At 40.1% G+C, this 15,378-nt stretch overlaps 1 protein-coding gene across 18 annotated transcripts in view; it reads right to left on the minus strand.

Moving 5' to 3' along the window:
* Positions 1-9,776: 9,776 nt before the first annotated feature.
* CNTN4 (contactin 4) overlaps positions 9,777-15,378 on the minus strand; it is a 760,740-nt gene continuing 755,138 nt past the window's right edge. For 17 of the 18 annotated variants that reach the window (XM_039547144.1, XM_039547143.1, XM_039547149.1 and 14 more), the window contains 2 exons: positions 13,825-13,993; positions 10,986-11,663 (listed from right to left, as the gene is read on the minus strand). In XM_039547144.1, coding sequence (XP_039403078.1) covers positions 11,563-11,663; positions 13,825-13,993 — 270 coding nt within the window. In that variant the 3' untranslated portion in view covers positions 10,986-11,562. The other variant, XM_039547154.1, reaches the window with a different exon arrangement.

The following is a 15,378-nucleotide window of genomic DNA, read 5'->3' on the forward strand; positions in this document are numbered from 1 at the left end:
ACTTTGTTCAACTTACAAGGAAACAGATATTTTATCTCTCTGCCAGCCCTGCAAACGTACCTTTGGATCATGAAAGTCCAACTGTGTTCTTTCTGGTTCATGTATTAAGGTTCTGCAGGTCACATTCTACCCATAATTATACCTGTTGAAGCCCATTTGGGTTTCAGAGGTCAGAATTTGGCACCACCATTCTTATTTAAGCATTTTCTATATGATGGATAGCTCCCTCACTCTCTCCTAATACTATTCATAGTGCTTTTCCGCCATAGATCTCAAAGCATTTTACCAAGGAGGGAAAATATCATTGTCACTTTACATTGTCACTGAAGTTATGGCAAAATCCCCACTGAAGTCAGTGAGACCAGGATTTTATAGGACTTGTCCAAGGTTATAGCAGGCCAGTGGCCAAGCCAGGAATAGAACCCCAAGTCTCTTGCATGCTGGTACGGTGTACCACACTGCTCTCAGAGCTAACAGGACAGAGTAAAAAAAGAAGTCAAGCATTGATTTTGCAATGAAAATAATTAGATATGACATCAAATACACCTGGGGCAGATCTGTGGTCTAAGATAGTGCCATTTTCCCCACAGTCAGTGCTTTAGCATTTTTCTTCTGCCAGTTAAGGCAATATTATACAAAGCTGGATTTGTGACCTTTGTCAATGGATCTCACACTGCCATGACAAAAGTGACATGCATCAGCAAAATGGCCACAACCAGCCACTGGGTTAATTGTAATATAAACTTTTACACAGTTTATCTCCTGCTGAGACATACTTTGCACCCTGCAAAATTTCATACTGCTTGGATAAGTTAATGGGCGTTGCTCCTGGAACACACAAGTTTCAGAGGTTAAATCTCAAGCAAAAATATATATTTTTCAGTTGTGTGTTTTTAATCATTGTGAACTTTGAACTGTCATGAATTGTAGCTCAAAAGCATTTTTCACCTACCGTTTGATAGCTAATAGCAGTGTTTGTTTTTTCAGAGAGCACGTACCTTTACCAGTGAAACGGAAACAGAAATTGGAAGTTGCTTTGAAGATCTTGGAAGCTATGTTGAAGACCTTTCTTCGGATGTCCTTGAAGATTCTTGTAATATGAACAATTAATCCATTCATGAGCTTGAAATTAACAGGAGTGTTACTGCAAGTGACAACGGCTTAGATTGGATAAACCTTCAGATCATACCATCATCACTGCTTCAAACACAGAAAAATGTGTTGTTTCCAAGAGGTGAAATTGCTTAATAAAAAGTGACATTTGTACGTGTTAGCTTGTAAAGAAAAAAGTGAGTACGTTCTGTGACGCTCTGTACCTCGAGGGGACACTCTACACCCCCATGTTCATCTTTATAAAATGATTGTGTGGTAGCCAATGCAAAGTTTGTCATGTTAGGTGTCTTTGGGCTTGGCTACACTTACAAATTTGCAGCGCTGCAGCAGGGTGTGAAAACACACCCTCTGCAGCGCTGCAAATTGCGGCGCTACAAAGCGCCAGTGTAGTCAAAGTCCCAGCGCTGGGAGCCGCGCTCCCAGCGCTGTCCGTTATTCCCCACAGGGAAGTGGAGTACGGACAGCGCTGGGAGAGTTTTCTCCCAGCGCTGGCGCTTTGACTACACTTAGCGCTTCAAAGCGCTGCCGCGGCAGCGCTACTGCGGCAGCGCTTTGAAGTGCTAAGTGTAGCCACAGCCTTTGGAAGGCTCATGATGCACTGAGCATGGTTGTTATAGTGATGTTACAGTAAGGTTATAGGTTATAATTTCATGTATATAGTTATGAGGCTGAAAATGTATCCTCATGGCTTAAAGCAAGCCCATGCAAAAACTCTCCAAGAACAGAGAGGCAGTTCACACCTCATCAGGGCATGGATGGGACAAACCCAGCCCAGCCTCACAGGAACAATGGCTTAGGCAGCAACAAAAGAATCTGTTAGACCCTCAAGGGAGTCACCCCTCTTCCTTTGAGCAGTTTGGGACTGCGATGAGGTAATGCTCACTTGACTCCGAAGGGGGGCGGGGGGCAAAGCCAAGAGGAAAGATAGGACATGATAAAAGGGAGAGATATTTTGCCATTCTCTCTCTCTCTTCCATCAACACCTACAGACACCACCGCCACCAAGCGACTGAGCAAAAGGAAAGCCTGACTGAAAAGCCAGCCTGTGGTGAGAAGCATCTAAGTTTTTAAGGACATTGAAAGTGTTAAGATCAGCTTAGAATGCGTTTTGCTTTTATTTCATTTGACCAAATCTGACTTATGCTTTGACTTATAATCACTTAAATCTACCTTTATAGTTAATAAATCGGTTTGTTTATTCTACCTGAAGCAATGTGTTTGGTTTGCAGTGTGTCAGAGACTCCCCTTGGGAGAACAAGCCTGGTACATATCAATTTCTTTGATGAATTTATATAAACTTGCAGCGTCCAGTGGACATAACTGGACACTGCAAGATTGAGGTTCCTAGGGTTGTTTCTGAGACCATATTTATTGGCTAGTGTCATTTGCTTGCAAGTAGCTGGGAGCAGCTGACATGCCAGAGGCTGTGCATGAACAGCTCAGGGGTGGGGGTTCTCACAGCAGAGCAGGATAAGGCTGGCTCCCAGAGTCAAGGATTGAAGTGACCTAGCAGATCACTGGTCCAGGCAACACCAGACGTCAACGTCACACATTCTGTAAGCATCTCTTATCAAAGTGTGAGAGCCAAAGACATCTTCTGCTTGGCAGCTAAGAGAGAGAACTCCACTAACCACAGTGAAGCTACATCGGAGCTGAATTTGGCCAAGTGGAACCACTCCTATAAGAGTGGGCTGAAGAACTGGTCTCCTATTGCTGCTTTTGTTCTCCGATAACTGGAATATTTTTGTTCCTGGAACTGTACGTTCTGAGGAAGCGGTTAGGGAGCTATCACACTTATATAAATCACATTTGAGTCTTTGCTCTTTGTGAGCACAGGAGGGACATGGCCAGAAAGACTCAAAAATCAAAATACAGTGAAATAACTTTTTCAAAAGGTAGTGGCTCTCTCTGTGTTTTGTTACGCAAGTCCCTTGCCCTCCACTCCCTTTTTAAACTCACCTTTTCCCATACAAACAACCCCCACTGATATAAAATGGAACGAAATTATGATACAGTCTTTGTCGCCTTAGCTGCTCTAATATCTGGTACTATGAACTCCATCCTCCCTCCAGTCTTCCCTTTTTTAATATTAATTCCCTCAGCATCCTATGTTTGTCGAACTCAACTTAGCTTGTAAGCTTTTCAGTTTGCAAGACCTGTGTCTTAATATCTGTAAAGTGTAATTTATATCAATGGAAGTATAAGCAAATACTAACAACTTACCTAATTAGGCAAACTGTACTCGATTTAATTTAAAATGTGGATTTTCTTCCCTCCTCCCTTTTTTTTTTTTTTTGGTAATTAGAACTGCTTTAATGGTGTGTGAAATTTGCTGTGCAGAACTCTGTTTCATAGTATTTAACCAGAGGTCAGACATCAAGGCCCAATTCTCCATTACCTTGTGCAGTTAGTTACCATAGTGCCAAATGGGTATAAAACTTTATATTTGCATTCTTTTTGCACTGCTGTAAGTGACTAAACAGGTGCAGGAAAATGGCAGATCAGGCTCAGACTGAACAAGGTGCAGGATAATGGCAGATCAGGCTCATCTGGTCTTCTTAAATTACAGTAACAAGAGTTTGTAAACTGTGAGATCACGAGAGCCTGATTTTTAACAAGTTAGTTACCTTCTGCAGCATCCAAAATAGGCTGCTTAATTTGCATATGCAATTGATAACTGAACATGCAAATTAGCTTTTTGCATGCACAGCTAGTCACACTTATAAGTGATTGTGTGCATTCAGATAGTTCATTGTTTGTGCAATCAATGCAACCTTGGATATTATGCATCAGGATAATAGCTTTGTGCTCTGCAATGGTATCAGTGTGCCAAATTCAAACACTGATGAATTCATACTGAAAAGCATTCGGGGCAACATCTATAAAGTTCAACAGAAAACCAACAAAAGTCACACATTCACATGGAAAGAGGAAGACAACAGATTCTTGGTAGTGGCCCTTTCAAACATTGTGAAATGGTTAGCCTATCAGCATAAAGCCCATCTGTACTACGTGCCGTCTACAGACAGTGCTGAGCACATTATCCGCACTTAACTAATAAATCGTCATCATTACTTTGAAAATGCTGCTTGTGCAGATGAAACAAATTCTGGGCCTACGTGCCGAAGTCAGTGGGAGTGGCAGGCACTTAGCACCTCTCTGGAGCATGTCCGGTGCCCTCTCATGGCTTCTTCTCAAGCATGTTCTTCACAACATCTGTGATTGAGTGCCCGATATCTTCAGCAATGTACTGTTGTGCTAGGAATGCTTTTAACCTGAGGCCTGGCCATTTGCCCAAGCAAAAAACTGAGTGCTAGAGTAAATGTTGAAAATCATGTTTCTCACCCGACCAAGTAATTTTCCACTCTGACGAAGAACCCTGTTTGGAGCAGTAAGTTGGTGAGATCCTGTCTCTAGGCACACTTCCTAGGCTATAAATATGTGAAGATGGAAGAAACCCCAAAAAGAGTGAGGGAAACAAAGCCCTTCAGTTACTATGTTTTCAGCCCTAGCCTCTGTTTTCACATGCTCATTTTTACGAAAACAGTTGAATGCACCTGTAATGATAGAAGCACATCCATTCTGTAGCCACAGACAGCGACCGTTGGGCAAATGGATCTCTGTGCATAAAACAGGAGCATGCCCAGTTCTGTGGTCTTCATCAGTTACACTTGCAAAAGGTTGGCATGGAAAAGTAGAGGGCATGGGAAAGTCCCCAAATATATATGGATGTTTCGTAAAGTCATCCTGATGAGAGTGCCCTCTTGTGGCAGGCCATGGCACAACATGTCCACTCATCACAGATTGTCCACTCAGGTAAATGAGGGACTACATGCTGGGGTCTCTTGATTGAATAATATCGCTCCTGGGGGACAGTTTATTACAAAATGTAACACAAATAGTGCAAAACATAAGTCCCACAAAGTCCATTTATCACAATCAGTGCCTATAGTCCTTAAAAAACCACACACATCCTCTTGGCCTTTAACGTAACACATACCACATTCTGGCATCTCCCACCACACCTAGGGTCCTTGTCAGTCCTTTTTAGTCCCTCTTCCAGGACAAGCCACCCCAGCCTCTTTGACTGAAGTGCAAGCCTGCTCTTTCCATTGGGAACTTCCACAGTGTCTCTGCTGGGAGAGCATCCTCACCAGGGGAGCCCTGCTTCCTGCCCCAGCCTTCTCACTGTTCCCAAGTCCAGCTCTGCAGAGTGGAGACATCAGTGGGTGAGCACCACTGCTGTTCCCCTGATTTCATCCCTCAGCTTTGGCTCTCCCGCTTAGAACCAGCCAGCACCTCCCTCCGATGCTTCTCCTGCCTTCAGCCCCCTTCAGCTATGGCTCTCTGGCTTGGGGAGGTCAGCTGGCAAACCCAACCTGTGGCTCTCCTCGCCTTCAACCTTGCCTCAGGAAACACTTGGCAGCTCTCACCTGCCCTTCCTGACTGACCTGGGCAGTTCCCAACTGCCTTTTCCTGACTGACTCTGGCAACCTCAACCCACCGTCTTTCTTCCTCTTAGATTCTCCCTGACCCTCTTAACTAGCCAGCCTGAGAGCACCTGTTCTGGCACAAGGAAGCTGGACCTGTGACAAGGTGAAAGAAAACCCTCAGAGAAATAATATTGCTCTTGGCTGGGATTTCTGAATGAGCCAAAGGGAGTTAGGCCCCCAACTCCCCATTAATTTCAGCTCCCTTAGGATACTTGAGAATTCCAGCCTTAATCAATACAGTTTTCTCGTATTGCCTACACTGTACGCTACACATTTCAGCTCTCAGTTGCACCAGTCCAACCCCAATGAAGCAGAGTTTAAGCCAGTGTTTGTTCTTCTAGTTTAATCTTGTTGCCTCCCTTGCAATCTGTATGCTTGCCTTGTGTAATCCACAGAGCACACTGTAAAATAAACCTTCATCTCAGAACCACACAGGCAACTTTGTCTTGAAAGGGAACTTGTTTTGCTGATGCTCATGAGGTGTGGCAACTTGTGCAGAGTTTCTCCTAATACTATCAGGAAGTTAGTGCTACCACTGTCCAGTGCTGTTGCTAAATAGGTGCCTGGTAAGGCAACTCCCATCTTTTCATATGCTGTGTATTTATACCTCTCTACTGTATTTTCCACTCCATGCATCATTTTAGCCCACAAAAGCTTACATCCAAATACATTTGTTAGTCTCTAAGGTGCCTCGTTTTTTTTAAATTTTAATTAGCCAGTTCCCAAACTGGTGTAAATTGGTATGACTCCTTCGAATTTTTGTGCCTAAAACTTTCCCTTCAGGTGATTTTAATGGATCGGAGGAGCCAAGATATAACAGCCTAAAAACAGTATGTTAGATCAACAGAAATTTAAAATGAGAACACAGGAGAATAAATTTGCTATTGATGCATTTTATTTGTTTTATGCCACCAAGTATCCTGATATATAAGAATGCTAAATCTAGTTTTCTCTCATTTATTAAGCCCCTTTTAACAGAAGGCTACTGCCGGGATTACGCAGTATATTTAAATAATTTTTGCGTTGTATTACTATAGGTTCAAGTGATTAGAAACTGTCTGGAATGCTCAGAATTTACCAGCCAAGCTAGCCATGTGACCAAACATAAAAGACAGGTATATTAGGCTGGCGTAGTTGGACAAATATTTGTGTTTCTGATTAATGTCTCAAATAAAAATGAAAGACAATCTTTCAAGTTTTAGTGTTATTGACAAGAGCCAGATGGATGGTGCATAAGGAAATTACACAAACATTTGCAAAGATTTGATGAAAACATGCGAGAATGTGTACAGATTTTCATAAAGCCAGACACAATGCTCCAGATTCTTAGCACTTCTAGGAATGTCTCGCTTGCTCAAGAAGGGCCAGATTGCAAAAACCTTACTCACAACGTGTAAGGTATTATGCAGTGAGAGTAAGGGTATCATAATCTAGCCCATCGAATATAAATGCTGTGTGGGGACCACAGCCATTGCCTTGCTCTTGGGAAAAATGCATTAAAATAAAATATGCCTAGGTTTTATGCCTAGCTGTGTGGCTGTGGGCATGTTACTTTGCCGCTCTGTGCCTCAGTTTCCCCCTCTGTAAAAAGGACATCATGACCTCACATCCCTTTGTAAAATGCTTTGAGAGCTGCAGATGAGCAGCAGTAGGGAAGAGCTAAATATTATTATTACATCGTCAAAGATATTCAAGATGTAAATTTCCCTTTGAAGACAAAATGTTTGTGTGTATCGGATGATAGGAAGTAAGCGTTTTTCAAGGCAATCACTATTTTCCCCTCCTTACAGCACCTCTTACTGCCAACAGCACAGATTTATACTGGGTTTATTCTTTTAATGGGATGAGATCCTAACCTGATATAAATCAACATAGAATCATTAACTTTACCAGCTGAGGATCTAGCCCATTGTATTTGCTGTTGTTGACATCACAGAACTGCCGATCTTATGCAGATGTATATTGAGAAGTTTTGCTTGTGCCTTAAAGGGACTAGCCATTTATTTAAAAAGAACAATAAAACAACTCTCTAGTAAGTCATTCCTTACTGTCAGTTAGCAATTTAAGCCACAGGACAGTAATTTGAGTCCCTGAAAAATTTCTAATACACTCATAACATTCATGGTTAATTGCAGTATTATCATTTAGTGATTACTGCCTCTTTACCATGTAATATGGCAGAGATGATGGGCCAAATTTACCACTGGCGTGGCGGCTACAACTGTGCTGAAGCAAATATTGAGTCTGTTTATACCAGTGTTTTTAGTGTTTTAATATGGCAGAGATGATGGGCCAAATTTACCACTGGCGTGGCGGCTACAACTGTGCTGAAGCAAATATTGAGTCTGTTTATACCAGTGTTTTTAGATCTGAATTACAAATAGGTTCAGTACATTTATGCTAGACACCCAAGTGAATACTTCACACAAATTTTGTCTTCAATTAGGATACACAAACCCAATACATTCATTATATACATCAACACAAAAATATCTGAGATAACATCAGCTGGAGAGTCAGCACGGGGAATACCTACCACTAAATTCTGAACTTGACTGAATATTGCAAATTTAAAATTGAGTTATGCTACCAGGCCATTTGATTTTTAAGCTCCCTTGATCATAAAGTGGAGCCTGGCTCCTTTGAAAATGTACAGCGTCATTGGAGTGCTATAATCATATCGCCTCTGCATACTGGTACGCCCAATATTCAATGTTAGAAATGTAATACAGCAGGATATTCACACCCTGCACCATTCTGCTGGAAATATGTGACGGTGGAAAGCTTGTGCAGATCGATTTCCTTGTTCACTGAGCACTGGAAAGTTGGAGTCTGTAAGAAGAGCTATGTTGGACAGAGTGGTAAGCCACTAACATCAAACTGGGAAGATCTGCCTGGAAATCTTGCACCTTTGCTCACATAGCCTGTTGCTCTGCCTGGACCTCCTGCTTGGTCCGTTCAATAGAGACTCCTCTTTAAATCCACATAAGGGCTGCAATTAACTTCCCTCCACACCCTTTTGAGGAGTGTCTGTTTATTGTTAAATTTACCACACAGCATCCAGTGAGAGCTCATATCCAGATCCAGAGATCACGTTCACAAGCAGAACACAGAGTTTATGAAACCGCAGTATGGGCCATATAAAAGCCAACTCATGACTTTAATGCCATTTTCAATTTACCATTACCCTAAATCCAGCAGCACTGACAAATACTGACAAATACTGAGGATAATACTGATATCAAAGAAACTGTTAGCCTCTCTAGAGTTGAATCAAAGAGAACCCTCACAGTATAAATGACAATATATACGTTCTTGACACCCTGCACATCAAATTCAGGGATGGTGCATTATCTTTTGTCAAGGTCCAAATTTCTTGGTCAAGATCCAGACTCCAGGAATAATAATAATAATAAGTAATTAAAAAGATTTTGGGGTCTGTTCAAAAGTGGATTTGGCCCGCAGTCCACCTATTAACTACCTGGATGTACATTGTAAAACACAAAACAACAGCCTTCTGGGTGAAGGTTCATTGGAATTGTGTATAACTTAGAATTGGATGAACATTTAGAAGAAAATTTCAGCAGTAACACCAAGAGCCAGCAGGAATCTTGATAAAGCTTATCCTTATGCACAGAATTAATATTCCCTCAGGCACCAGAAGAAAGGTCCTCTTGTCCTCTGGACTGTATTTGCACTATCTGCAAATGTTATCAGCAAATTGGGCACCTGTACTTGTTCTGACTGCAATTCCTTCCTACCTGCTGAACTTTTGTAGATTGTGTCCTTCCTCCTTAACTGTCAGAAGTGTTAAATGGGTTTGTGAAGATAAACATTTCATGTTTCTTTTTTCCATATCTAAATGAGATGCTAACTGAGATTCTCCATCAGTAAAGACTCTATGATATTAGTTCACATAAGCTTTGAAAGGTCACAGAGCTACAACAGAGTTTGGAATCATCCAAAATTCATCAGATACTCTTTTTTTATAGTGTAGGAAGCAGAATAAGCCTAGAGACTTCATGTAATTTGATTTCTCTGCCTCCCCTTAGTTCTGGGTTGGACTGCTTCCCACTTTTAAGTCAGTGGCAATCCGAGATAACCAGTGCTGAAGTTTGTCTCAAATTGTAAACAGATATTTAGGAAAAATGCTCCTGAAAGACCAGTATCTTTACAAATGACAGAATATTTATTACCAATACCTTTAAAAAAAGATTACATCTGCTAGATCACCGATAAATATCATTTACACCGGGGAGAAAACTACATAGGCTTTTTTTTTTGTTTCATTTTCTTGTTTTTGTGGTTTTTTTTGTTTTTGTGTTTACATAGAAGTAACCATATCAAACTAAGAAAGGAACACAGCTTGAAATATTGACAATATTTCTCTGGTTAACACCCCTGACTTTTACACAAGTGGAATCCCAATTATGAGTTACTGAATAAATATATTGAGAAGGTTTAAAAGTTAACTTTTAGTATTTTGTAAGCAAAAAAGACAAGTTACAGGCAAATTTAAGCTATCAGGAAAAAAATAAAGCACTGCAGCGCATTTAAACTTGAAAATTTTTATAGAAAATTCCATTTCCTTTTTACCAGCATTGATCCATCTGAGTGGACTTACAAAATGATCCCATAGTAACAAACAGTCCTTTTTTCAAGAAGAGTTATTTTTCTGTTGATATTGTCATTTTCCAATATGATTCTATTAAAACTTCATATTTGTATGAAGAGTTTGTAAAGAAACAAAGACTTCCTAGTACAGAACTATTAAGGGACCATACACACAAAAAGATACTTTGCAAATTAATATGAAAAATGTACTTTAGAGAGTTATTCACCAGAAACATGATACATCTGTCAGATTCAGTTTATGACCTACACTCAAAAGAGATTACATAAGAAAACATAACTTTGTGATTAAATTATGAAGATTTATGAATTACATTTAAAATGTAGACTGAAAAGAAATACATATTCAGACAGTGGAACCCAGAATTAGTTTTAAATCTTAAAGACATGCATATTATGATTATAATTTCCTTGGTGTAAATCCAGAGTAAAATAATTGATTTAAATTAGCATTACTTTGAATTTACACCAAGGTAACTAAGGTCAGAATCTGGTCCTTCTTTTGCTGCAGTAACTTGGTCTATGTTACTATAGGAAGAGATTACGACTATGTAATATCAACTTTAATGTTCAATTTAATGTTAATTATGATCAAGACAAAGCTACTTAAAGACAATAAAATGAAAGCTTAATATATGATGTTAAAGTATTGGCTAGGAACAAAAATCTGTATACTTATTTTTGAAGATTGTAGCTGTTCTTGAAGGTTATCTCAGGTTTATCTTGTATACTCATCTGATCCAAAATGAAAAAATATCTTAAGCAATTGATTTAACATAGGAACCATCATAACTGTCATTTAAATACAGCTGCCTTGAGTTACAAACCAAGTCCTAAACAGTTCTCCCAATGTGTACCCTTGCAAAACTGTACAATCAATTTGTAACCAATTTACTGAGAACAACTTTGAACTCTCAGTTTTAAAGGAAAAAATTCCAAACAATATTTTTTATGATAGTGTTATCTGTAGCATTTTATAGCAGAGGAAAAATTAATATCTACATCATATGTTAACTTTAAAAAATTCTATAAAACACTAAATATATAATAAAAAATATGCATATAAGGACATATGTAAACTGCTTTGGTAACATCATATTACAGATGTTTTCAGTGCATTGCAGAGTTTCCAAGGAAACTTCAAACAAAGCTATATTTGCTTTGAGGAAGTACTGTATAATGCCATTCCTAAAGAAGCATAAAACATTTTTTTCCAGTAGTAAGATGTACTTGAACAACAATATTACTTAGTACTGGGTGTCTTCAAAACAACTAGCTAAATGTTGCTTATATTATAAACAGGAAGTCCTTTATGTAATTTTTGTCATAAACTTGATCTAGCTGTGAGGGATATCATTATTGTGCTGATGGCTGACAACGTACATGCATTTGAAGTAGAAGTACCAGATCCTCTCGCATATGCATCTGAAAAAAGGAGAGAGAAAAGAAACAGTAAGGAGAGCAGGATTCAGCCCGCAGCCATTATATCCTGTCATGATGAGCCCCAAATGCATTTGACAGCAAAATGGGTAACAAACCACAAACGAGGAGGTGGTGACCTCCGAAGGTCCAGAGTTCAAAGTAAGTTTGGCTACAGACCCAAGAGTTCACATATTCCTGCAAAGTTTAGCCAAACTGTACATTTGCAAATTGGGCTAAGAATCTTACTACAACAGCCTTCTGCTGGGATATCATGAGTACAGGCACAGGGTTGGTCAAACTCCCACACAAATCAATTCACTTTAGCCAAGCATATTGAATGCCCAAGATTTGTAAATCTCCCAGTCCTAGTTTGAGGAACACAGGGGGAAGATGGGATGGAATTTCTCTTTCTTGGACCTAACCAACCTCTTCTCCCCTTCTAGATTCTGTTTATTTAATGGGACCTACTACTTTCATTAGCCATTCTGCATTATGGATTGTACTTGAATTCCCCCAGTCATTTGTATTCAAGGTACACGCAAAATTCTATGACTTTAGGGAATGTATCTCTTTAGAACAGAACAAAGTTCAAGTTACCAAACACCATCCCAACATGGCATGATGGACCAGATCCTTTTGTAGCTAGCTGGTTTATACCAGCTTGGAATCTGTGATTCCATTTTAGATCAGAGAAAAACAGCATGTGTGTTACCGGCTTTTGATCTTATGATTTTCTGTGACTGATGCTTAGATTCCTGACATGTTTGTATAAAGAAGGTACATATATACATAGATAAGATCAGAATCGTAGCCTATTACCTTTTATACTGCTGTAACTCTACTGACTGCAGTATAAATTAGGGCAATAGAGAAAGGAGTAGCTATTACAATGCACTGGTCTTATAAAATGTCTATGTTCCATCTTCCCAAGTGATTTAGGCAAAATCAGGCCCTTAGAATGGATTAGCGTGCATAGAGCATCCAGAACTCTGAGAAATATTAAAGATTCCCAGTAAAACCCCCAATCTGGATTTAAATCCAAATCTAGTCAAACACTGCAAGCACAAGTGACCCAGTCTTAAAAATTCCCTTCAGAACATCCATAAACACCCTCTCCTCTGACAAATTTATGCCAGGGTCAGGCTTGAAGAACCTGCAAAAACAGCCAGCCCGGCAACACCTCCCTAAACTTTCAGCTCTGTGTCTTGCTCTATCAGCTCTGATCGTGCTTGGAGAATTTCAGCCATCTCAGGTGGATTGTGGCTTTCCCCCTGACTTTCCCATGGTACGTATCAAATCCTGCCATCCTATTTCAGTGGGAGTTTTGACTGAGTTAGGATGGCAGGATTTGGCCCAGGGCCACAAAATCCCTCACCCACCTGATTAAATCAGTTTGCCAGCTGTTGCTTCACTCATGGAAATCACTTGGGAAGATGGAACATAGACATTTTATAAGACCAGTGCATTGTAATAGCTACTCCTTTCTCTATTTAAAAGGAAAATATCAGCTTCTACATGGAGATAAAGCCTCATTTCCCTAAATAAGTATATATGCACACAACACAGAGTGAAGTACTGCTATAAGGCGACAGTATAAATTAATACGTTTTTGCACTTCATACTGGACACTTTCTGATCACCGATTGCAGTGAAACAACAGACTCAATATATTGGTATCGAAGAGACTATCAAAACCTGTAATAACAAATGAAAAAAACCCTGAGTGTGTCAGTCTAGAAACGCTCAGTAAAATAGAACCCTTTTTACTATGCCGTTGCATATAGTTTATTCTTGAGTAAGCCCAAACCAAAACCTTGGGTTTGAATGCCCATAAATTCTGGGAAAGTTCAGGTTTGAATATGAGCCCTACAGCTCAGTCTCGTCTCTGGTTTATTGTTTCTCAGCATACCTCGCTGCGTACATGCGGAATTGGGCAAATTTGAAGCCCACCTTCATTGTGATTGAACACCCCAGTTTGCTTGCACAAAACCTTTCTTTGTGGCTGCCGCTGATATTCTGCATATGCAAAGTGGGCCACAGTGCCCCCAACAGCTCAATTTTAGTATGCCAAAAATGGGACGCCATCCGAAAATGTTGGCCCTTGATCCATTACGAATCCATGCTCCGTGGTCTGGAAACACAAGCACAATGACAACATTCTTACTTGATATCTTTGGAATTCGGATTTGTTCACTGCTGCTGCCATCGCCTCCATCACTAAATGGCTTTATTTCTATGATGTAATCTTCATCGAAAGGCAAAGAAAGCTCGACAGATGTTTTATTAGTTTCGATTACAGATGTGCTACTCTGTCTGTTCCATCTGTATAAAACCTGCAAAACATTGGAGTGGAGAATGGGTGGGAGTGGGAGGGAGAGAGAAAAGAGAACTGATCATCTCCATAACAACCTAAAGATTTACTATTGATCTTTTCCTTCCCAGAGAACAGAATTGTCTCTATTATCATCAGAAGCCCGGCAGATTTCACAGACGTGTTGATCTGAACCTGATGGGTGCTTTAGGAAGTCACATTTGTGAATTTTTCACTTTGTGCTGATGTGAAGCCACTGGGCACTGAAGGCTAACTATGGAGGGAGCTTGCGGAATGCGGCTCTTGTTGGAATTCTGATGTGTAGCCCTGTCATAAAGCCACATGACACTCAGCAGAGGCCCTTGTAACTGGCAGAGCACCTCTGCCTCTCAGCTTGATTAAACTTCATTTTCCCATCAGCTGGAGCAATTTCAGAAGCTCTCCAGCACAGCCAGCTTTAGCCAGGCGGGTGTGCTGCAAAAGGGCAATCTAATTTATGGGTCAGCCATCAGAAATCAGTCTGAACAGGTGCTGCTGCTGGGCTCTTTATTCACTAGGTTGTTGAGAGGAGCAGGGAAGAGCACTTCTACTGGAAAATAAAAAACAAAAGTGATTCTGCTGTGGCTTGTGATCAGATGAGCCTGGCATAAATCACCCTTCCATTCAAAGAGCTAACCAGGCACATATAAACTTTATTCAGAATCACTGAGTTCCTCCCTCTCTAAAGTAGCATTAGATCACCTTAATTTATACTTGTTAAATGCAAGGAGCTGAATATGATTTTCCTTAAATTAGCAAGATCCCTAAGCCTCCTTTCTCAATTCTGGGCACCAGAGACATCCAATTCAGTATCACCTTAGTCCTTGCTAAGGATCAAACTAAAATAAATCCTTTGGCTTATTTAGAGATGTCATAACATCTTATTATAGTGCTTCAGAAAACTGGACTGGCGTATTTGATGTAGTGTCCCTAGCAGCTTCACAGAATAAATTGCTTCTTTGATTTACCTTTTTTCTTTTACCTAAGATCTGGAAATTCAACTTATTTAGAATATAAACCCTGCCACAAAATAGCATATTTCCAGAAAAAAAGTAGTGGTTTTGCTCTCTGCATATAAGTGCAATAATGTGGCTGTACAACTGTAACAAAAAAGAAAAAGAGGAGCTACAAAAAAGACACACTACTAGATGAGACGGCTTTGGAAAGCTCAGGAGGGCTTCTCTTCCACCATTTCAGGCTGACTTTTGGTTGAATTTTGAACTCAAAAACGTGACCTGAAGCTTGGCCAAAACTGCTGAGATTTGCCTGCGTTTGGATGGAAACAAGTTTTGACCATACAAAAACATGGTCTAGATTTGGTCTAATATCAGCACAGACATGCACGAAACTTGGCCCAGGTTCATGAAT

This window comes from Mauremys reevesii, linkage group 7, assembly GCF_016161935.1.
Source record: "Mauremys reevesii isolate NIE-2019 linkage group 7, ASM1616193v1, whole genome shotgun sequence".
NCBI classification, from domain to species: domain Eukaryota; kingdom Metazoa; phylum Chordata; order Testudines; family Geoemydidae; genus Mauremys; species Mauremys reevesii.